A 25,071-nucleotide genomic window follows, 5' to 3' on the forward strand; every position below is an offset into this window, starting at 1 on the left:
AATAGACTGTGCCGTTACCTGAAGCCGGTGATTTAACGTCACCGCTCATTTTACACACAGTTTAACAACAAAATGAAACGCAGAGTGTGTGTGCCGCACGGTTCGTCAGTACGCTGTTAATGTGCACTAACCACTTAGTGCCGTAGTGCCCACTTTCGACACCTATGTTAAAACACTAACTGAAATGATGAGCAGGATGAGTTTGACAAACGCAACCCATGGCAGCTGATTGGACGATCGCGTCACATGGGTCTTGCTGCTCCCGAATTTCAAAACAGACTTTAATGGCGGCTCGTTCAGAATACGATCTCGTATTTTACGAAAATAGTTCACCGAAATGTTTTTCTGAAAACATTTTAAGCGAGAAATAGGCCATGCAGTTGCTGAATCTGTCTTCATTTCAGATCGACAAAGGTCAGTTTAAAAGATTTTCGTCAGATTTTGCGAGACACCGAAGCAATTTTAGCTATATATCATATGCTGAAGTATATTCTGGCATGTTAAGATTAAAAGAAAAAATAACAAGAACCGTACAGAACCGAAAACCGTGACCCTAAAACCGTGATATGAACCGAACCGTGGGTTTTGTGAACCATACCACCCCTAATGAGATCACAGGTTCACTTAGTTTAAAATGGTTATAATGGCATCACAAGTTCAAACGGTGAATGCTTGTTTGCTGATATGTATATGTCTATACATGTGTCTATGTCTATATGTCTGTTTTCTTGTATGTCACTTGCCTCATGGAATATTTTTCATGTGTACTCATTTGGGTGTCTGTACATACAGAAGAAGGTTCACTTAGTTTTAAGTGGTTATAATGGCAGCAGTGAATGCTTGTTTCTTTGAACTGCTTTAATTTATCATTTTATTTCATCTATTCATTTTATTATGAAGGTGAAATAAATGCAAGATGGGTTAGGTTTCCAAAGTCAGCGAGTCTCAATCTATTCTGTTGACTTTCCCTATCTGCATCATTCTATTGGCCTAGAGGGTGTAGTTTTATAAATCTCAAACTCAGTTTAATGGTTAGAAAACGTGTTGCCGTATAAACCTGCAACTCAATGGCGTGTTGGTTTTAAAAAATATTGAGAAGGTATTAAAAATGGTATTAAAAGGTATTGAATTTACCTACAGGATTTCTGTATATACACTGGAGGAGGAAACTGCAGGAGGAAACAGCTAGCTTGGCGTTGTCCAGTGGTGGTTAGTGAGCACAGGTAAAGAGCATTAACGAATTAGCATTTAGAGAAAGATGACTGGATTCAAAAGTGCCTTTTTGAGCATTTCTTACTACAGTAGTGTACAGCCACGTACTGTAGGTTTACTGGGGCTTTTTTTGGGGAAGAAAACAGCTGCTTGTTGCCACTGGAAACAGCGCTGGGGAAAGCAGTGAGACTGAACCAAAAGCTGGGATCCATGAAACGAAAACAAGGAGCTAGAAGACGCTAAAACGCTCCGCAGAGCTGATGGAAACTGCAAAATCGGGTGATAATCGGGTTCGATATCATGAGGGATTTTATCAATAGAGAATAATATGGATATTTTCGTGTGTGTGTGTGTGTGTGTGTGTGTGTGTGTGAGAGAGAGAGAGAGAGAGAGAGAGAGAGAGAGAGAGAGAGAGAGAGAGAGAGAGAGAGAGAGAGAGAGAGAGAGAGAGAGAGAGAGAGAGAGAGAGAGAGAGAGAGAGAGATGCAGTGCAATTGATGTTCTCTACAGTTACACTCACTGATACATTTAGTTTAATGTTTTCTAAAGTGTATTACAACCATGCCAACTTCTTTGTCTGTTGCAATGGGTTAGGGAATTTTGGGTGATTGTGCAACTTTGTGGTAAAATAAAGCATCCAGGCTCCATTAAGTTAATAACTTCATACCCTCATTAACATAGAATGGGCTGGATAAGCTGCTTTAGAGACTCTATCTAATTTTTTTTTCTTGCTCACTCTGTTTTACTTCATTTTTACGAAAAAAAAAGCCTGATTTCCTTCTCTCTGTTTCCCTCTGCCTGTCGCTTACCCTCGCCCTCAGTAATTCTTCCTCTACCGCACTGTCAAACTGCAATAATTAGCAGGATCAGAAGAGACAGCAGAGAGAGAAATAAAGAGTGGGAATGAGGGAGGCTTGTCACTTTTTATACAAGTCTCCTCTGTACTTTTTTTCGGAGCACACACACACGCATATGAAAACAGACACACACGCAATAAACAAACTGATGCTTCAATGTGACTGCATGCATCATTACACCAACAGAAAGAGAGAAAGAGTTGGGGAGTTTTCAGCATCTTTTTCATTCTGAGGCTCCCTCCCTCACTTATCATGACTGTCGCCCTCTCTCACCCGCTGTCCTCGTGCCCTCTTTGTCAATCGATAGTGTTACTTATAGTATGGCTGAGTGCCAAGCCACCACATAGCTGCACCACTGTCTCGCTGTAATTGGTGTGTGGAAACACTGTCATGCTCCATGAGCACACATTCAACAGTTTGACTGGTTCACTGGCTGACTGGCTGGCTGGTTTACTGTAATTGGTGGAAACACTGTCGGGGTCCTTAATAGCATACGTTCAACCAGTCGACTGGCTGACTCAGTGCGGGGTAATGGTTGGGTTGGGTCGGATTCAAAGCTGACTGGTTGTTTGCATGTGGTAAGCTGGTAAGCTGGCTGGTTAACTGATGCTGGTAATTGTGTCTGGTGAGGCCTATGTTTTCCAGAAATCATGGCGCTTTTTGATGGACAGGGTAAAAAATCTGAAATGAACATATGTCAGGACAGTGTGGAAAAGTCAGAAAAGCCACTGAGGCAATTCAGCTGTCAAGGTCTTCAACAGAGCATGTCTTTGTTTGTCTGGGTGGTCAGTTGGGTATGTGATGGACTCACTGATTTTTTTTCTCGTGTTTACAGTTACAGCTACATCTATTGTAGAAGTTGTGGTTTTACCGCACACCAAATCTTGTAAAGGTATTATTTATTTCTAAATAAGATAAGAACGTTTATCTCATAAGAAAATGACATGTTTCACACCCAGCTTCTTCAGGCTTTGTAATGTAACGAGCGGATTGTTTTGCTCCCTGACTGTTACAGCAAATTACTGTATTATTTTTGAAGAGTTAACTAACTGATTAGTTCTCCAAACTACAAAACACAAAGGTGTGTCTTTACAATGTGGTGCACAGTGTGAAGCTCTGAGCTGAAGCAGCGCAAAGGGCTTCTCCACAGAGATCCAGAGTCCTGAAGCCATCACTGCCAGACTGCAGCACAGTAGGGGAATACGTAGGACTTCTGTGATTACAGTTGGTTTTTTTCCTCTCAACTTTATTTTACCTGCTAATAGCAGAGTGATGTTGAATTGACATTTCACGACAAAAAAACATAGCTGAGGCTTCCTGCGGGCTCAGTGGTCTAGAGTGCATGCTTGCAAGTCATTTTAGTGATTAGCATTACTTCAACCAGAGTGGAGCAACTAATCAGTGAACTATTGTTGTTTTTGGTTGGGAAGAAAACCTCCACACACCCCTTCGCTGCACACAGTTGAATAGCCTTAACTATGAAATGTTATGGGTTCAAGTAAATAAAACAATCATGCTTGTTTACACCTATTAGCAACACTGAAACAGGTAACTGAGAGGAAGTGCACAAATTACAACCACTTAATTTCAGTTCAGTAAATACTGAACAGTATTAACACCCACAGTCAAGTATGTTTTGCTCCAAATTATTTCATGTCCTTGACATATTTCTGATGTAAAATCCAAAATGTTGAAATTGTTCTGTCAAAATGGCTCTTAATATCCAACAGGCAATATAAACTTTTAAGACAGTCATGACCCTATGCTCACAATGCGCACTCTTTTCCAAGTAAACATTTCAGTTATTTTGTGTACACCAAATATATGCACGATACAAACAGAGAACCAACAAGTGGCACTGCCGACACAGGACGCTGTTATTTGGTCACTTAAAAGATAGTCTGGATCAACGGAAGTATATTTCCATGTCCCTCACCTTCCGCTCTCTGTGTGTTGCCATTCTCAAACTCTGTTCACTTCGGGAAACAACAACAAACTTCGAGCAAGTAAGCAAGACGCTGAAAATGGCAAGTTTTGAAAGATTTGGATGGTGCAATAAGTCAGGCCTGCTTGGTCCTTTCGGGGAACGATTATAAAGATTTACAAAGAATGTGTTTACGGCATTTACTCTCTAACTGGGACATTTTGGAACCGATTGGCGGTTAAGTACACACAGCGATACACTGGTAAGAGCAAATAACGTTTAACCATGTATCCAGCTAATTTAAATAGCTCACATTACTGTATTGTCTGAACAGTTCATTTCATTTCATTTAATATTGTATGATCCACCAAAACAAGTTACTTCCCAGACCATTTTACACAACCACCGTCACTGCGTGCAAAGCTTAGTGCCGCCCAAGACAATTGTGATTGGTTTAAAGAAATACAAACAACCCAGAGCGGTTTTTTTTTCCTATCCTAGAATGTATCTGTGGTGTAGCCAGACCTTACTCCACAGTCCTGTGGAGATGGGTCTGGCCTTGCGAGACTTCTGCCTACTACTTAGCTCAAGAAGAACTGTCAGGGAATCACTAAAGTCATCAGGATGCATCATCTGGGGATTATGAATATCTCCCTAGAGCAGTCCGGTGGCCATGGCTTAAACCTATGGAAATGTTTAACACTTAATGATGTACGAGATAATACTTAAAAAATGTAACGATGTAAAACAAAATAAACAGGACGATTAAACCACCAGAAGGTGACACCCAAGAGTTTATAGACATTCAGCAGACAGTCCTTGGTCCTTCCTCTCATAATGATCAGTAAGATGGCCGTGTTTTTTAATGACCAAAACCAAAGGACAAACTGTACTTCGGGTTCTGTTAATTCAGTCATTGAAATATTGTAATATAGGGCAAAAATAACTGAAATGGTTTGAAGGTTTACTTGTTCATCATGTGGGGGAATAAATTGAGTCAGTAGCATACAGTATGTAGTGTTGGTTTAGGGTCGAATTGTATTCATGGAAGCAGCAGTGGGACCAGATTGCTTTTCATAGTTATTGTTATTCAAAGATCAGGGAAGAGAAAGAACAATGCATAGGAATTGAATGTCAGTCAACCAAGGCAACCGCTGTGCTCTACAGCACTAATCCCATATTTGCTGAATATGTTAAACCTCCCATTTTTTGATTTTTTTCTTCCGATTAGGACAGGTAAGAACTTCCTGAATCAATTAAAGAAAAGCTTGCAACAAGGGATTGTATATGGCAGATGCAAAATTCGAGGGTGAGCCAGTTTGATACTTGATTTTACTTAATTTGATAAACTTGTTGCTGTAAATTGTGTGTAGTTTTACACAAACATTAAATAGCACAAACAAATTAAGTTGAAAGTGATTGGACGTAAATATTGATTGTAGCAAGTGATTTTTCTTTGACTGGCTGACAGAATATTTTCCTCCCAAATAATTCACAGAGAGCAAAACATTAGTTTGAGTGTAAATAGTCATCTTCAGCACATAACGGATTGAATCCAATGAATGTGATACCTTCATCATTGCACAGTTTAGCTGGCGTAAAATGATGCAGCTGTAATGGATTCACTTATTTGGCGATGAATACATTTTCCTAATGGAGTAATGCATCCAACTTAAACGAGATTATCACACAGGCAGACAAACAACTCTACAATTACGATTCCTAATAAACGGTGTGAAAGTTGTGGGTGTAAAGACGCAGGGGATGGGAAAAAAAATCATTATGGATCTAAATTACATCATGATCTTCTGAAATGTTGGTCGTACATCAACCTCTGAGCTGATTCAGTTTTTACAAACCTTGAGGGCGATGATGCAGTGGTGTCAGCACTTTGCATTGCGATCGTTTTGGCAAAATGCAACCTACTCTTCTGCCTTAGTGGAGGACAAACTGCGTCACCTTTAACTGCCTTCCCCATGGCATCTGTCCTTGCTTTTTTAAAAGGTCTCCTCCCACGACGCTTCCCCTGAATTTTTATGGTCTCAGGCTATGCAGAACTCACACTGTACGTTTCTCCTTCCTTATCAAACACCAGCTGTTTGACATTCTAATTTCTCCCTGAGCTCCTTTCAAAACTTCCAGGTGTTATCAGAATCTCTGCTAAGGGAGCATTTAGGACTTGATAATTGTAGGAGTGAATGATGATTCAGTTATCTTTTTTTGGTTTAATAACATTTCTTTGCCATGTTGCAAATGTTGCCCTACACTATTATGGGATTCTTGATCATTTTTGGGGCACTAATGATAAAGCATTCGCTGTAATAAACCCAGTGATGTCCAAATATCTTGATACTGTATGCTACTTCATTACTCTGGTAAAAACAAAACAAAACAGAAATGCCCAATTTAAATCCCAATGTAATTATTACATTGATTTATTCACTATTAAATGTGTACAAATACCCATTGTACTGTATATTAGGACTCATTCCAGTGCCTGAAGGATTCAGTTTTCTACAAAAAGTGCAATTTTTACCTTGTTGTGCGGTTCTAGGGACAGCAATATCTAACTGTGGTTGACCGGCGATTCCAACACTTTGGTCCAGACTGAAATATCTCAACAGCTATTGGGCAGATTCATGGTCCCTAGATGATGTTTCCTGATGACTTTGGTGATCCTCTGACTGTTCTAGCGCCACCATGAGGTTCAGACTTGTAGTCTTGAGCGAAACGCCTCAACAACTGTTGAATGGATTGCCATTCAATTTGGTACACACAGTCATGTCCCCCTCAGGATGTATTGTAATGTCTTTAGTAATGGTTTAACTTTCAATAGTGCCATCATCAGGTCAAAAATACCTGCAAATGTTAGCATGCTTACATGCTAAATCAAGATGGTAAAAAGAATATTATATATGTGTGTATATATATATATATATATATATATATATATATATATATATATATATATACATATATACACACACACATAAAAATATGTAAAGATATTGTGAAACTAGAGGGTGCATCTGCAGTGCAGGAAGCCCACTTTGGAGTCATTATCATCACAAACATTTATTCAGAACATTCTGTTCAAGCTCTGAAAGGAAAAATGTTATCGTCAACTATTGAGGAGTGGCAAGATCACCCATTACTCTGCCCTGTCTTAAAGTGATGGTTCGGAGTAATTCACCCTAGGGTCCTTTGCACCATGACCTCGAGCCAAACACCCCCCCAGAAGCTTTTTTCACCTGGGTCTAACATTGGGAGAGTTAGCTAGAGTAGCGTTATCAGCTGAATAGCTTAGCGCAGGGCTAACGGACCACGTTTGTATCTGTAAATGACCCCACTAATACGTGCGGAAATGATACCAACGTCTACAAGTAGTACAAATAGGTTATGCTCTCATAAAATGATGGATTGGAAAGTTTAGTAAGTACACCAGAAGTTTATGTAAATAACACTTGCCTGCTGGCTTCTGCTCTCTGCTGTTGTTGCTGTAAAGACGAGTGCTTAGGGACGTCTACAAATTACAACACCGAAAAGAGATGCAACAAAAATATTTATTAATTTAATTTTTTTTTTAAAGTAAGTGCTGTAGTATAACTAGCAGGAGACAAGTAATAATTGAGGTAAGTTTGGAAACCTTATTTAATCATTGAATTAATAAATATTTTTGTTGTAACTCTTTTCGGTGTAGTAATTTGTAGACGGCCCTAAGCACTCGTCTAACTGCAGGTAGCAGCAGCAGCAGCAGCAACAGAGAGCTGAAGAGAGCAGGCAAGTGTTCATAAACTTCTGGTGTACTTACAAACTTTCCAATCCATCGTTTTATGAGAGCATAACCTATTTGTACTACTTGTAGACGTTTGGTATCATTTCGGCCATTATTAGTGGGGTAACTTACAAGATACAAACGTGGGTCCATTAGCCCCTGCGCTAAGCTATTCAGCTGATAACCCTACTCTAGCTAACTCTCCCAATGTTCGACCCAGGTGAAAAAAGCTTCTGGGAGGGTGTTTGGCTCGAGGTCATGGTGCAAAGGACCCTAGGGTGAATTACTCCAAACCATCACTTTAAGTACGTGCCACTAGGTTTACTCACTGTTGCTTAACTAACTACAGTGTTTATCATGGCTTAGAAATGAAAGGAGAGAGAGAGAGGGAATGACTTGCAATGGGCCTCAGGTCGGAATCAAACCTGTGGCCACTGCGTCGAGGACTGAGTTTCTGTATATGGGCGCGCACTCTAGCAGGTGAGCTACCCAGTCGCCCTGCTGCACAGTCTTTTAAAGAAATGTGATATGGGTCTTCCTGCCTTCTGGGATAGTGTGTGTCACCGTGCACATAAAAGCCAATTAAAATGGTTTCTGCTCTGAATGAGGTACATGACTCTGTGAGGTGAAGTAGTGAACTTGTTCAGGTTCTTGCTTGTCAGGCTGATCGGGGCAGTGATCCCGTCCATGCTGAAGTGGTGCTATTTCTATTTTCACTCGTCACACCGAATACCCTTCAGTATTGCCGCGGTAACTAGGTAACCCTAATCCACAGACAAAATGAAAAAAGGAACCGGTGTCTGTCTGAGAAACCTGAGGGAACAGCTCACTTTAATTCGGTCCATCCAAATGCTGACAAAAGCTGCAAACCAGGGTAAGAAATATGTATAACAACAAAGAGGTACAGGGGAGAAGCTAAAATATTTCTTCTTGTTGCTTTGTTCTAACACACACACACACACATTTGCAACCCATTGCAACAGACAAAGGAGTTGGCATGGTTGTAATACACTTTAGAAAACATTAAACTAAAAGTATCAGTGAGTGTAACTGTAGAGAACATCAATTGCATTATTTCAAAGCACTGCATCTCTCTCTCTCACACACACACACACACACACACACACACACACACACACACACACACACACACACACACACACACACACACACACACACACACACACACACACACACACTGTGGTCACTCACCATTATTAATTGTTAAAAAATTCCTTAGCTCTTTAAAGTTTTTGAACTAGAATAGACTAAACTTTTTTTGTTGCATAATAAAAATTGTTTACGTATAGCACTGACTAAAGTTAAAGTGTTAATTTAATTTCAAGTGTTGAGTGAAGTTAAGTGCTGAAAGGATTCATGGTTTCATTTAAATTTCAAGGACTGAGAGGAACTGAAAGCATGTGTGAGTGTGATACATTTTGGCTGGAGGGGTCAGCTGAAGTGTAAGCCCTGAAAGCGGATGAATTTTCAGTTGAACAATAAGAGATGAAAGCAGTGGAAGTGTCCGTTGAGGAACATTTTTCTGTTGTTAATGATTCAAAATAAAAAAAATAAAAAATGAAAGCAATTGGAATGAATTAATTAACACTGATGGTATGGTATTATATTTAATATATATAATAATAAATAAATAAGATAAGATACAGTAAGATAAGACTTTATAGTCCACCTTGGTGGAAATATGTCTTTAGCCCTATTCGCACGGGATAAGTATTACCTGGTGACCTCCAGTCATTTGTAATAATTGCGGAGGTTGTCTGTGATCTTAATCCTGTGGGAATCGGTCATGTCTGTAATTTGTAAAGTAATAATTCCCCCGCAAATGACCTACCATATTTCGCCGAAAACTGAGGTCCTGTGATAATATTAGTCCCGTGCGAATCGGCATCTCTGATTTGTCCAGGATTTGGCGGGGCTTTTTTGTTTTTTCAAGGTACCTATTTCCTTCTTTTGCGCCTTTTTATCCATCTTTCGCAAAGAATGGAGGGTGCGTTGGAGTGTTTTGACAGTGTTTTGGGTGCTGGGTCATGTCGCTATACATCATATACAATTTGCAGAAAGAGAAAGATGAAAACCACCACAAGTGCGAAGACAAAAAGAATGATTAGATGGCGATGGATGACATGTATAGCAGCATGCGGCAAGTATATTTTTTATGTTTGTATCATACATCTAGAGGTAACGACAAGACATCTCCAAGCCATAGGCGCCGATTTATGTTTTCCTCCATGGGTGCTCACGGGCGCACGGCCCTTTAAAAAAAGAAAGTAGTCAAAAAATGTTTGCATTTCAGAACCTTAGGAAATGGACAGCAGCCGACACAAACACACACGCCTATTAACTCGATAATAAAGGATAGCGCCACTTCTCACAAATGCAGATTGGATTGGAGATGAAAAATGTAACTGACACGTAACCGCGATCAGCTTCGTGGGAAATTAAGAATCAATGCCACCGCTCCACTTAGCACCAACTCCAATGTTTCATTTTAAATGAATGTAGCCTACTGGCAGTCTAGCACACGTGGGTGCTCAGTATTTTCCATGGGTGCTCGAGCTCTGGAGCACCCACAGTATCGGCGCCTATGCTCCAAGCAATAGCTTATCAAAAATAATGCACAATCAAGCGAGGGGGCTCACTTCATAATTAGAGGTTAATGTTACAAATAAATCAAGCGTAAAGCTTGAGCTAATAGATTTTAACCTGGTGAAATGTTTTGTTTTATCCATCTAACCGGACCCTGCTTGACTCCACCCGGAGAAAAAAGTGAGAGAAAGAAAAAGGAGAGGTCGCAGATCGGACGATGACTGACTACCCGGTTGAGATTGTGTGCGTGTGTCCTCGAGATCTGACAAACACGTGGCAGAGCTACCCACACCCATGTTTCTACTGTTGCTTAATGTCAGTAAATTCGAGTAAAATCACAGGCTTCGCTTATCCCGTTCGAATGCGCCAGATGAAAATCAGATGTGGGTGGGTAATTTATAATTCACACGAGGTCCCTAGATAATACTTATCCCGTGCGAATAGGGCTTTTGGCATCTCCAAAACATTAAAGGTCCCATGGCATGAACATTTCCCTTTATGAGGATTTTTAACATTAATATGCATTCCCCCAGCCTGCCTATGGTCCCCCAGTGGCTAGAAATGGTGATAGGTGTAAACCGAGCCCTGAGTATCCTGCTCTGCCTTTGAGAAAATGAAAGCTCAGATGGGCCGATCTGGAATCAAATCAAATCAAGGTTACCTCCCCTTTCTCTGCTTTGCCCGCCCAGAGAATTTGGCCCACCATGAGAGAGAGACATCATGGCTTTCAAACGAGCAAAGAGGCAGTTGGTCAAGACCACACCCACACCCTCCACCTTGCTCCCCCCCTCTCCTCCTCAATAGGTACAGACACAGAAATGGCACATACTAAGGAAAGCTCATTGTGGGACTGGCTCTAGTGGCTGTAATTCTGCTGAATTTCAAGAAAGAGACTTCAGATACAGTATTAGGGGACCACTAAGGCCTATATAAAAGCATCCAAAGAGCACCATGTCATGGGACCTTTAAAACACAACCATGACATTGGATGTTATCAACATTAAACATACAGCACACTAAAGGCCCAGACACACCGACCAGACGGCCGACCCTCAGCAGAAAAGGCAGTTGGACTGATGAGTCTCCCCGAGTTGGTCAAAAAAGTGCCTCGGAACACACCAAAGTAACACCTCCGACGGACGACCGCACGGAACACACCGAACACACCGAACGCACCGAACAGACTCAAGCCACTGACTTCGCCAGACTGTCCGATGGCCGATTATCGGCTCGGTGTGTCTGGACCTTTATACTACACGCCATTAAACATAAAACAACAACTGTGCAATGGGCAGAAACAACAGCAGGTGGAGAGGAGGTAGGATACAGCCTACAAGAGAACATATTTAAAAATACCTTGTCTTTTTATAGTGCAGTCATTTTGCATTCAGTGCCTCTACGGCATGGGGAACTCTTATTAATATTCCGGCTCGCCCTCGGGACCCTGAATCGATGGCCAGACGGGAGCAACTCAAACTCACAGTTTAGTGGGTGAGAGGCATCCACAGATATCTGTCTGGCCTTCCTGAGTACGGCACTGTCAAATAGATCATTAGGCTGCTTTTGTGGCCTGCCAATCCCCTTCCCTGCTTTTTGGAAAGCTTGTTTTTGTCTTTTACGTTTAGGTTGCCATACCAAGTGGTTATATTAAACAATATAATAATCATTTCATTCCCAGATTTTTATTATTAATTTACATAACCCTTGGTAGAAGTTTCATTTCCCCATAGTTACTTTCTCATTTCACTTGGTGGCAATATTAGAATCGGAATGCTTTAAGCTTCAATGCATGAAAAAATATTGTAGATTAAAAAAAATACATAAAGTTACCTTCAAGATCAGTGTACAGCGCTGTGGGCAAAGAGATCTAGATGGTTGTTTGGATGTTTTTAATAATCTTGTTCATATCAACATTTGTTGTTAAAGATTTTGTTATGATATCAATTATTTTATGGAGAACTTTTTAGCACCACAAAACTCAAAATGATATATACTTAAGTGTTCAGGCTTCACAAACAGCGAGTAGTGCAAATATAGCTGCAGGCACCAAACCTACTCAGACCCACAACTCCAACATTAAACAAGATAAGGCGCACACACGTCACAACGCCATAGCTGATATTGGTGCACCGACAGCTATTTTATTTGGCTTCCTTCACACCGGGAGAAGATAACAGGATATTATGTTTACATGCAGCAACACCAAAACGGAATACGCGAGTGTCCAGAATATTAACAGGATATTGATGTGCAGAGAAACGCACTCTTGTCACAGCTGATCAAATGTTCTCTATTGCAGGGTGGCACGGCTCCCTGCACTCTGTTCAGTGGTACTAACAAAACTGCACCCAAAAGTCATTTTCAGAAGCAATGAGCCTGCAGAAGACAGAACAGGCTCCGGTTCAGCGTTTACTGCTTGTGACAGGAAAACTCCTGAAAGTCTTTTAAACATTTTGACTTTGTGACATTAAAAGTGTCCTCTAAAGTGTTCATATGTGTGGCCGGGTTAGCGCAGTCGGTAGAGCAGGCGCACATGTATAGAGGTGTATACCTCGATGCAGAAGGTCCTCGGTTCAAGTCCGACTTCCTACATGTCTTCCCCCTCTCTCTCCCCTTTCGTATCTGGCTGCACTTTCCATTAAAGGCTGAAATGCCCAAAATAAAACTTAAAAAAAAACTGTGCTCATATTCTGCTTTTTGGCTTTTCCCTTTCCTTTATTGTGTTTTATATCTTTTTGTGCACGTTATAGGTTTACAAAGTGAAAAAGCCCAAAGTCCACCCCAAAGGGACTTACCATCTCCAACAGAAAACACTGTTCACAAACTACTCCAAACAGCTCTGTTGTAGTCCAGCCTTTACTTCCGTGACGAACGTGCGTCACTTTGTAACACACGTTATAATGCTCGCCTAGCTGCTAGCGTGGCGCGCCCTCATACTCTGCTTCTGACTACCTTACAGTGCTGACCTAGCTACTGTGCATGTGCGACTCCCAACAAAGATGGAACAGAAGTGAGATGCCTCACTCTGTAGCTAAAACAGATAGCTCAACACACTGGGTGAAAAGAGGAGCTGCAGCAATATGCAGTGCAAAAATATAGTGTGTTTTTTTGTTTTTTTATTAAACCAGCCTATTCAGGTACAACCTCTAACTACAATTATGAACCTAAAAATGAACATAATATGAGCACTTTAAGTGAAAACTAATAGTGAATCATTCTAGCCGGAGTGACAATGGCAGTCTGTGGACTGAGGTCATCCTAATCTTTCAAAATAAAGATATTCCACTAAACCGCTGTCAGTGGCAGTAAAGTTTATCAGCATCTTTGAACAGTGGCAATTTCTTCCGAGGCATTTCTGATACATAAAGCCTCCTGTGTTATCCAAATAGATTTTCTCATCACCGTCGATCCCCATGCTGATACTGGCAGCATTGTCTACTTCCAGTCTTTGGCTCAGCTTTAAGTAAATGCATCCCCCGCTGAGAAAAACACTATATTTCTATAACTCGTGTATTTGTCAGAGACAGGTAGAGAAAAAAGGGGGGAGAGAGGAGAAATAAAGAAACTGATAGAAGGAAATAGAGGAAGGGAGAAATGAACAGAAGCAGGAAGGAAAGAGCAAGAGTATGAGAACAGGAGGGAGGTGCTTTGGGAGCTGAACATTATTTAGACTAAATGAGGTCAGGACCTTGAGATATACTCTGAATCTCAAATGTAGTTGCTCACATTTGCAGCTCAGTGTGTATTTACATGTATGTGTATGGCTGTGTGTGTCCATGTAATACCAACCAGGTCATTTTTGGTTACACTTAAATCCTCCTTTGGCCCCTTTAGTCCGCTTAATGTGTTCTAAATCTTCCTCTCTTACCTCCTTTCTTTCTATCTCTCTTTCCTCCTCTATCATCGCTGGGGTAAGAAAGTCACTAGAAATCCGACCTCACATTGGCTGTACCGTCTTACTGCATCTTCGCTCCAATCAGCACCTCCCACAGGTCGCCTTGGAAACAGACAGCCAATGGGAGAGCAGATCAGAGAGCAAAGGTGTTCTGCTAGTGTGGATTGCTTTATCACTGTCAAAACACACATGCTCACACACGCTCACACAAGCTCACACACACACACACACACACACACACACACACACACACACACACACACACACACGCACACACACACAAAGGATCTACTTCCAGGGAGCAGCACTGTAGGCCCTTTATTGTTCAATCTGCAGCCGTTATTGTTTTCAGGTTTATGAACGGCTTCAAGCGGAGGTGAGACCATAAGAGAGAACAATGTGGGATACGCCTCTGCGTTTAGTTACAAGCCCGGCACAACAAAGCCCTCTCAGAGCGGGCGGCGGTAGTGGTGAGGTTTTCATTTTGACAATAGCGACAAATACGTAACTATCTACCTTGACATCATAACACCAAAGCAATACAGGAAATTCAATTTCAGCGATCACAATCTCACTAATGTTTACACAGCGCCATAATAGAGACATTGTGAGACATCTTTTTTTTCATTTTCTTATACTTGTATGTTTTAACGACGTGTCTTCTCTGTGATATGCAGACACTGTACGCATTTGTGTATTTGTTTAATGAAATAACATAATAAAAATATTTGAAGGAAAACTGTGTCAGTACAGCTGGGAAACCATGAAAGTTTAGGCTAACCTTGAGGTTGTCATTGAAGATACAAGTGTGTGTGTGTGTGTGTGTGTGTGTGTGTGTGTGTGTGTGTGTGTGTGTGTGTGTGTGTGTGTGTGTGTGTGTGTGTTTTTGTGTTTGTTTTGTGTGTGTGTTTGTCCATTGAGTCAAGTGCTCTATTTTGGAGCAATATACCACAGAGCTGTTCTGCTCCACTTAGACCAACACCTGTTTACCCTGTCCGTTCCAACAATTTGTTTAATATCCATTATCTATCTATCTATCTATCTATCTATCTATCTATCTATCTATCTATCTATCTATCTATCTATCTATCTATCTATTTATCTATCTATTAGGGGTGTGCAAAAAAAATCGATTCACATTCGTATTGCGATTCAAGCTCTACCGATTCAAAATCGATTCATAGAATTCCAAAAATCAATTTTTTTTTCTTTTTGTAATGGCATGTATACTATTGTCCTGAAATGAGTTTAGCTCGCCATTCCCATAGATGGCGCTGCGTCAAATTCACACTGACACCTGGGCACTCTTGTTAAAGAAGAACGAGTGCAGCAGAAGTAGTTTAGTCGGCGCAAACAATGGCAAACCTCACAGAAATAATTATTCAACCTGCTCCATACTCATTGAAGGCAAGAGTTTGGCCACATTTTGGCTTTTATAACCTCGAGGGGAAGACCACAAACTTGAGAACTCACATGGTATGCCATCACCCAGAGATTAACATTAATGCAACACCATGTAACTTTTCCCGCTTCGGGCCCCCTACAGGTTTTCTCATTGGAACTACAGCTGCAGCTAAAAGTTACATAGTGTTGCTTTAAAGACGTGGACGAACAACAACCTAAAGTACCTAACATGCCAGTCAACCAATGCACTCTCTTTCAATGCTCTAAACTCCCACCGAACTCTGAACGAAAAGCTCTTTTTATTTAACAGTTTTATTTTGTACTTGAATTAAATGTATTTGAAAGCTGGCCAAAGCTTGGCACTTTGCAGTTTTTAGTTGCAAAAGTTTTTATTTTTGTATGAAGACGTATGAAGTAATATCAACTAGAGGTGTGAATCTTCACTGCTCTCCCGATTCGATTACGATTATCATGTCAGCGATTCAGTTCGATATCTCGATGCATCACGATGTGTCAAAAACATTTATACTATTAAAGCCATGTAGGATATTTAATTCATAGCTTTTCAAGCTTCAAAAACAAAACATTCTGCAGTGCTCTAATACTAAATAAATTGGATACATAAAACTATAGCACTGAGCACATGGCACTTCCTGAATGTGCAAAACATACCATAATATGTACCGTAAACAGAAATGTTGTTAGGTCTACATTAAATTGTAAACAGAAATAATCGATTATGAGCCTGCCGATTATCGATGCAGCATCGTCCATGTTCCCGATTCGATGCATCGATTATTTGATTAATTTCAACACCTCTAATATCAGACTACATTTAATTTGATGTGTTTCTTTTCTTTTAAATTGTATGTCTACTGCAATCACATGGGAAAAGTAACTACATTTACATACTGTGAATCGTTTGTTTAATCAAGAATCGTTTTTAAAGTTTAAAAATCAATATTGAATCGAATCGTGACATTTTCTGAATCGTGCACCCCTTTTGTCTGTCTGTCTGTCTATCTATCTATCTATCTGTCTGTCTGTCTGTCTGTCTGTCACACAAACGAATAATCCCTCCTCTGTTTCTGCTGCTCTCTTTGTCTCTAGTTGATGGGGTTTATCTACGCCTGCTATGTTGTCAAGCTCATTTCAGAAGAAGAGGATAGCTGTAAGTACACATTCTCACACATGCACTCACATGTACACACACATTTTACACCAGACCCCAAAAACCTAAAAAAAGTGATGTCTACAGTATATTCATCCTGTGTTAAAAGTCACTGTTTTCGACTGTTTTCGTTAAGCTGCGCCATTGTTGCTACGCCTGTTACATTAAGCTTACCATTCTATCCAGGCACATTTGCAGTTTAACAGTGATAATGGAGGCAGTTTTACCATCTAAATTCTTAGTATTTTTTTTTTTTTAAACAATGCCTCCTTAATTTTAGACTGAGGTAGAAAAAAGCTGGCGTCCCATTTCCAAGGCAACTGTGGATTTTGTGACAACTGCTAGCAGATTTGATCAGCTGTACTAGTTAACTAATTAAGCTATACATTAGCTCAAAGAGTAGGTTGAAAACTCGTCACCTGACTTTTGTAATGTTTCCAGCTCGTTTTAAAACGAGAACTCCTTAAATATGCACTTGATGGCTACATACAGTACATGACATTGTGCTAATAGGCCCGAGGCTTAAAAGCTGCATGTCTCAGCCATGTCTCACCAGTTCATGATCCATGCAGAAGACATGGAAGTAAAATATCAATATTGTTCTTTTATGTGTGTTGTATGTCAGCAGTAGACCTAATTGTAACGTTTAAAGATATACTGTATAGTTAAGAACAGTGGTCCGACCTATCTGGCGTTTCTGCTGTGCTTATTTTTTGTACAGTGTTACTTTGCTAGCGTCTTTTGCTAACGTGTGCAGCTCACATAGAGCAGACAAACACGCTGTTTAAAAGGTCCAAGAAATGCACCACCCTCCAAACTCTTTAAATATCAGGCATCGCTCAACGGCCCCATGCACCCTGCTTCACTATGTGGAGAAATTCAAAGCTTGACAGACCTGCAGGGCTTAGTTACGGTTGCTAAGCTATGATTGGACAATCACTGTTCAGGGGGAGGGGGTTTAGCTACCTGTCAATTTGGAATATATTTGGTAAAGTAGGTACAGGTGGTTTAGGTTTATGTGTCTGGTGCAAACAAAAACAAACTTAGATAAGAGTGTAATGTGCAATTACAGACCAATCTCAAAGCTACCCTATCTAGCAAAGATTCTGGAAAAAGCAGTCTTCATTCAACTTGAGTCCTTCCTTATTAACAATTCTATCGGTGAAGTTTTTCAGTCGGGGTTCAAAAAACAACACAGTACAGAATCTGCATTATTAAAAGTTTTTAATGACGTTTTATGGTCACAGACAGTGGTACGCGGGTGACTTCTGCTTTTGGATCTTACAGCAGCGTTTGACACAATCGACCACAATATTTTAATTGCGCGCTTAGAAAAGTATGTAGGTATCCGAGGTAATGTCTTAGACTGGATTAAATCTTATTTTCAAAACAGAAGTTTTTCGGTGCAAATGGGAGAATATACGTCAAGCTCCGCATCTTTATCATGCGGTATTCCACAAGGATCTATTTTAGCACCAGTCTTTTTCCTTATATATGTTGCCTTTAGGTCAGATTATGGGTAAATATGATGTCTCCTTTCACTGCTATCGGATGACACGCAGTTGTATCTTCCCTTACAACCAGCTGTCCCTGCTGCTGTTGAAAGGTTGACAGAGTGTTTTGGGGAGATTAAAAGATGGATGTCGGCAAAATTTTTATGTTTGAATGAGTCAAAAACTGAAATGATTTTATTCGGTCCTTCAGAGTCCGCAAATACATCTAAAATTGAATTGGCACGCACATTATCCCCTATCTGATGAATCAGTTAAAAACTTAGGTATAATCTGCGATAGTGCACTGAAATTTGATAAACAGATAAATCAAGTAGTCAAAATAAGTTTCTTCCAGTTAAGACTAATCGCTAAAATGAAGTCTTTTGTAACACGGAAGGATCTGGAAAAGATAGTGCATGCGTTTATTTTCACAAGACTGGACTACGGTAATGCATTGTATTATGGTGTTCATCAGAAAACCTTAAACAGACTACCAGTAGTGCAAAAATGCGGCCGCATAGGCTACTGACAGGCACTCGGAAAAGTAAACATATCACTCCTGTATTAAAAAACTACACTGGCTGCCGGTTTTCTACAGGATTAACTTTAAGATACTCCTATTTGTTTTAAAGCACTGCATGGCACTGCTCACGACATATATAGCCGATCTAATCCAGGTGAATAAACCAAAAGAGCACTTCGCCGGAATCATTAAATATCTTGGTAGTTCCGCGACGTACAGAAAAATGAGAGGGGATCGCTCTTTTGCGGCTGCTGCTCCCGGGCTGTGGAATAGTTTACCTCCCTATATTAGGGAATGTTCTTCTCTTATAGAATTTAAACGACATTTGAAGGCTTACTTTTTCACTCTGGCTTTTGATCATCTATGAGTGCTGTGTTAATGATGTGATAGGATTTTAGTAGTATTTATTAGTGGCAAGGTCCAGACTTTAATTGTCTTGGAGATTGTTTTATTTTATTTGTTGTACAGCACTGTGGTCAACTTTTGTTGTATTAATATGTGCTTTATAAATAAATTGAACATTGAACATTGAACACTGGTGCTCCTGAGTTCAGGAATCAAGTCAAACTGGTGAAGTAAATTCCTCTGTTTTCTCTTCATCGCTATTTCCTGGTGTGTCCTCTCGTTCACTCTTGGTTTGAATGAAGCCATCTTGGACTGAGGGCCTTCACTGACATTTAGACCGAATTCAAAGTGAAACCTGTAGCCTCCAGCTATTGCAGCCAGGCTCATTCATTTACAGTGACACACAGAGAAGGAGACAAGAGAGAGAGAGAGAGAGTGTGAAGGATGAGGAGTGCTAGGTAGATTCATGCTCCATCAAAATTGTCTTTCATTCATACGTCTCTCCCACATACTCACCACTTTCAACCATCATCACCAAGCAACAGACCAACAAAACATGTTCACCCATCCATACATCATTTATCTCTATTCAGTCTTTTATAAATGCATCAGTTCATCAATACAACCATGTTGATTGAGAAGTGTGTCATTGACTACCATTTAGGATGTCTAAATGGATTGCATTTGAAGTTGCAGTTACAGACGAAGAAAATGGGGCAAATCATGTGTTAATCAATGTTAATTCTGCGATTGTAGTATTTTGAATGCAGTGTGTGCCTGTGAGCATTAACATGAATGAGCCCATTTACCTGAGTCCATCAGTTTAGTTTTTCCATTAAAGTAGACGCAGCCGTTCTGCGGGAGGATCAATACGCAAGCATGTCTTATTCAACACTGAATTCAGGGTGGTGTTTGCCGACACATAAATATTGATAGGTGATAAATGCAGACTGGATCAGTGGAAAAAGTTTGAAGTGCTGACAGGAGACAAGTTTTCCTGCGTTCCTTCTTGTCCAAAGCAGATTGGAGATTTAAATATTTTCCATTTGTTATAAAACTGTGGCTCAGCGCGCTGCATACAAGACCTGCGTCTCTTCATGTGACAAAAATGTGTTATGTGTTCAATGAGGTCACAGATAAATATTATAAATCATCACATTGCGACTTAAAAAACAGTTAAGAGTGATCTAACACTGCATTTATCCCACGTTTAATGTGGTATAAATTAAGTTTCAGGGGTTATTTTGAGAGGAGAATTTTTCAACAGTGCATTTTAATGAGCTTTGTGATGACAGGAAACCTAAAATGCCACTTGTTCCATGTCTAAATAATTAATGTCAAACAGTTATTATTTGGCCTGTGCTTAACTGTTGTATTTTGGCCCCTGGCTCTCCATGCTGCACATCCCTGCTTGTTTTGCAGCCTGAGAGAGAGCTTGTTGTAGAAAAACAACAATTTTAGATGCGATAGAGCTTGAGGAGTATGCTGTATCCACGTGAGAGTTCATGTACTTAGTGACATGCAAAATGCTGCTTGTTAAATCACTCTGACCTTCACTGTAACAACTCAATTCAAAGGCAGAAGCTTCAAAGTAGAACCTTTATCAATTAGTTTCTTGTTTGAAGGCCTTGAAAACCTATTTTCCCAGTAAGCTCCGAACTATGAGTCCGACAAAAAACACATATTTTTTTGCAAAGTTATAACAATTTTGGGTATTTTATATGAGAGATTTTGGCATTCATGTTTTTGACCTCGCGTTTCTCACTGGATCGGAAAATATGATGCCACAATGTACAGTATTTCCATGCACCAATCGGAGTTTAGCAACATCTCAATACAAGCATAATGAAAGTTGTGTGGTTGTTTGCTCATGTTGCCGGCACTGTCCAACAAATCTGATCAAACCACATCAATCCAGTCGGCAACACCTGTCTGCTCTGAGCGCATCCACCTTCGCTCTCTCTCTCGCTCGTCCACACACGCTAAGCTCGCGCTACGCACTGAGTGGTACGCGCTATTCTTACAAATAGCCATGTTTCCATCCAAACATTTTTATGTGAATTATCTAATTAGAAAAGCTGGATGGAAGCGACCACTCCAGCATTATTTTCCCCAGAGCTGTCAAACACACTGCTGCATTCGTAAAGGAGACTCCCCGCTATAAAAAGAGAGTACTGATTTGGAACCTCTCGTCATCATCTGCAACAAATATGGTCTCATATGAGCTGAAACAGAAGAACCTGCCCAACAGCAAACAGCAAAGCTCTCTTTTCCCATGTTGTTTTCCTGACATTTAAACCTTGTGCCCAGTTAGACACTTTATTTAGCAGATGGAAACGCACCTAATTTACCTTCTATTAGTTGCCACATTTGTAACATTGGATTTAAATTCCCTTGATTGTGGAATTCAACGATTATGCAAAATGATCTTTGGTCAGCTCAAATGATCACGATCAGGTGATCATGTATTAATTGTGACAGGCCTACCCCTGAATGTTCTTCCATTAACTTTAACTTTCGTATTTAGTCATGAATATTAAATGTTGTGAAGAAACACTTAAAGTGTTTAGGGCCAGGGCTTTAACACATTCTGATTTCAGCCCCATGCATCATCAGCTTCCTCTGTTCGTCCACTTTGTGAGCCACTTGTGATGCTGTTAAAAGTGGTTTGGAAGCTGGAGCCTAGCATGCATTGGGCAAGAGGCAGGGTACACCCTGGACAGGTCGCCAGTCTATCACGGTCTGTCACAGGGCTAAAACATGTAGACAAACACATTCACACCTGCGGGCTATTTAGAGCTTCCAATTCACCTACATTTTATATCTTTGGACGGTAGAAGGATACACAGAGAAATGAGGAGGCATGCAAACTGCACACAAATGGGCAATAATATTGTAAGCAACAAAAGTAATTTTCACACGTTTTTCTCAAAGGACAAATGTTGTCAGAAGGAATCAGTTCAATTGGGTATTTCAGGACACTTTTAAGCCTTAATGAAATATGTACGCAATGGCAGCATCATGTCACATGCATCATTTTCATGTGACAAGAAAATAATTTTGGGATTCATTGTAATCTTCGTGTTCCCGAGCCTTAAGTCCCGAATGTGGTTGTGGGAAAGCGCTGTGTAATAATGCAGTCTGGGAGACTAAATAATAATCAGGGAGCTTTGTAGGGAAATGTGCCTTGGGTGAAAAAGCTAATACTCACTGAGGACCAATGAAGAGTTTGACTTGCTGAGAAAGCTAATTACTCTGATAATTATGCTGCGTGTGTGTGTGTGTGTGTGTGTGTGTGTGTGTGTGTGTGTGTGTGTGTGTGTGTGTGTGTGTGTGTTTAGGTGTGTGTAGGAGATTAATCATCATAGTGAGTGTTACTGTATCTGTCTCACAGCTCCTTGAATGTGTCAGACAGATTCTTATCAAACAGATGCGCACACAAATCCTAACACTGCAATCTTTGTATGATCAGTCTTTGTGTTTAAACGGAAACTTTTTTTAGTCAACACTCACAACCGGCAAAATAAACAAATATCACAATAGTTTAAAATAATTTGACCATAAAAAATCAGAACATCTGTTTTTTTTTTGTTTTTGTTTTTTTACAGATCAAAGTCCAGTTTCTGTCTTCTGGTGAGAATTGTTCTTACGTGCTCATTGGACAAGCCTGCGCCTTATAATTAACATATTTGAATTTTTAAATTGAGCTGCTACAGCTTGATAGGCAGCGCAGTGACAAGGTTAGAGGCTCCATTTCCTCTTGCGTTCAAAGGGTCGAGCGTGGCAGAAACTCAGCTGAGACGGTTTGACTGCAGCATGAATCAGCAGGAAACCCTTACCATTCACACCGGGCCATTCCTCCACAAAAGGATCCACATAAAGAAGGAGCACATCAAGAGCACAGGCAGTGTCTCCGCAGTGTCTGACTGAACAACCATAATGAGCTGAATGATCATAAAATATCACAGTATTGCAGCAGTCCATGAAAACTGCTGACAGACAAAGAAGATCATCTGTTGTCCCGTTGTGTGGCGTTATGACAATTTCACATGAATGAAGTAAGAGGATTAAGGGAGATGTGTTAAAACTCACAGCCAAGACAAGGTGGCTTATAAGGAATTTTTACACAACTTCAACACAATTAAAAAGAAACAAGAAAGGTATGCGAGGACAGAAACATTGAACCGCAGAAGTCCAGCACTGTGATTTAAAAATAAGACAAACAATTTTAATGCAAAATTTCTACATTCCACTGATAAAATGGTTCTTCTGTGCATTTTATTAAGAGAACAGATCAACATTTTGGGTATTATGCTTATTTGCTTTCATGCAGAGAGTTAGATGAGAAGATACCACTCTGATTTCTGTTCAATGACACTTGATCTAGCAGCTGGTTAGCTTAGCATAAAGACAGGAAACGGGAAAACAGCTAGCCTGGCTCTGTTTGAAGTTAAAATTTGCCTACTAGCGCCTCTAAATTTAAGTTCTGTACAAGGGTGGCAATTGTTATCTAAGGTCCGTTCTATTTTCCTGGAGCAGTGACCAGCATTGCATTGCATAAGAACCTTATAGGATGCGAGTGATTGTTCCAGGTATTAGTCAAACCCTCAGGCGTAACCAGGAAAACAGTTATTGTTTGGAAAAACTTTAGATTTTGATTATAAAACATTAAAATGTGAATGAATGTTTAAAAAAAAAAGTGACAAGTTTTGGCAAGTGACCATGGTATAAGCGCGTCGGACGGTTCAGGTCTCGCCTTCGTCCATTAATACCTGACAATGGACACCTCGTTGGGCATTAACCCTTACTTAATCAGTGAGCTTTAGAGGTATAGGTAGGCAAAAAAACAAACATGTTTGGATAGAGCCAGTCTTGCTGTTTCCACCTGTTTCCAGTCTTTATGCTAAGCTAACCCAGTAGCTGGTAGGCTGTAGATTTATATTATGTGTACAGACCAACGATTCCTCTAAAAGGAGAGTTACAGCATTATATTCACTATACTTATCATCATGAGGTGTAGCAATGTAAATACACAACAGTTCCATACATATTCATGTGTGTTATTTATGGTTAGTTGGCAGAAGCAAACTAATTAGTGTAATTGCCCGTTTGTGTTTGGCTCCCACATCATGTTTGGACTTGCATCCCTGCTTCATGCAGGCTTAAGGTATACTTAAAGCCACTTTCATCTCTGCAGTGACAGCCAAATTCCACATTGTACTTGATGTTATAAAAACCTCAGTCAATAAATAAGAAAGTACGCTGCTGATCAAGGCAAGGAAGTACCCTTTTATGAGCTCTACAACATCAAAGTGAAAAAAATATCATGGCTTCTTCTCTTCAAAGGTCCAGGCTCTCTGCTTCAGTCTGAGGAAAGCAACCACCTGCTGGCAGCTCCTCGGCCTGGGAATCTGTGGAGCCATCCTAGATAATTTAGGAGTTAGGAGTATTCTCGAGGCATAAATATATCGCTGCATAAGTCTTAGTCTTCCTCCTAAAAATAGAATTAGATTTGCATCATGATTCTCATGCAGTTGAGGCCAGGTTTTCGCTCGAAGCCGTTTCATTGCCTACAACCCTGATTAGCGCTCAGAGCAGCAGCGATTGAGGTGGTTGTTCTGGTACAAAATGTTCTGTTGAGACCTCCGTAGGTGTCGAAAGGCTTAATGCAATGAATCATCTGTGGTGGGAGGTTCCCTGTTAATAACCACAGAGGCATACGCTTTCTCTAATTGGTGTTTGTTTTTGTACAGTTGATTTTATAGGAGGGTTTGACTCGTACGGTTACCAGGGGCCTCAGAAGACCTCCCACCTTCAGCTACAGCCCATGTACATGTAAGTATGGTTATATTCCGTCTATGTATA

At 40.3% G+C, this 25,071-nt stretch overlaps 1 protein-coding gene across 1 annotated transcript in view; it reads left to right on the plus strand.

The window, feature by feature from the left end:
- Window positions 1–25,071, plus strand: part of nkain2 (sodium/potassium transporting ATPase interacting 2) — an 87,322-nt gene that overhangs the window by 56,662 nt on the left and 5,589 nt on the right. The window contains exons 5-6 of the mRNA XM_039782626.1: window positions 16,785–16,845; window positions 24,960–25,041. Of these exons, the coding sequence (XP_039638560.1) occupies window positions 16,785–16,845; window positions 24,960–25,041 (143 nt within the window). The remainder of the gene's footprint in view (window positions 1–16,784; window positions 16,846–24,959; window positions 25,042–25,071) is intronic.

Source organism: Perca fluviatilis, chromosome 18 (assembly GCF_010015445.1).
Source record: "Perca fluviatilis chromosome 18, GENO_Pfluv_1.0, whole genome shotgun sequence".
Taxonomy (NCBI): Eukaryota; Metazoa; Chordata; class Actinopteri; order Perciformes; family Percidae; genus Perca; species Perca fluviatilis.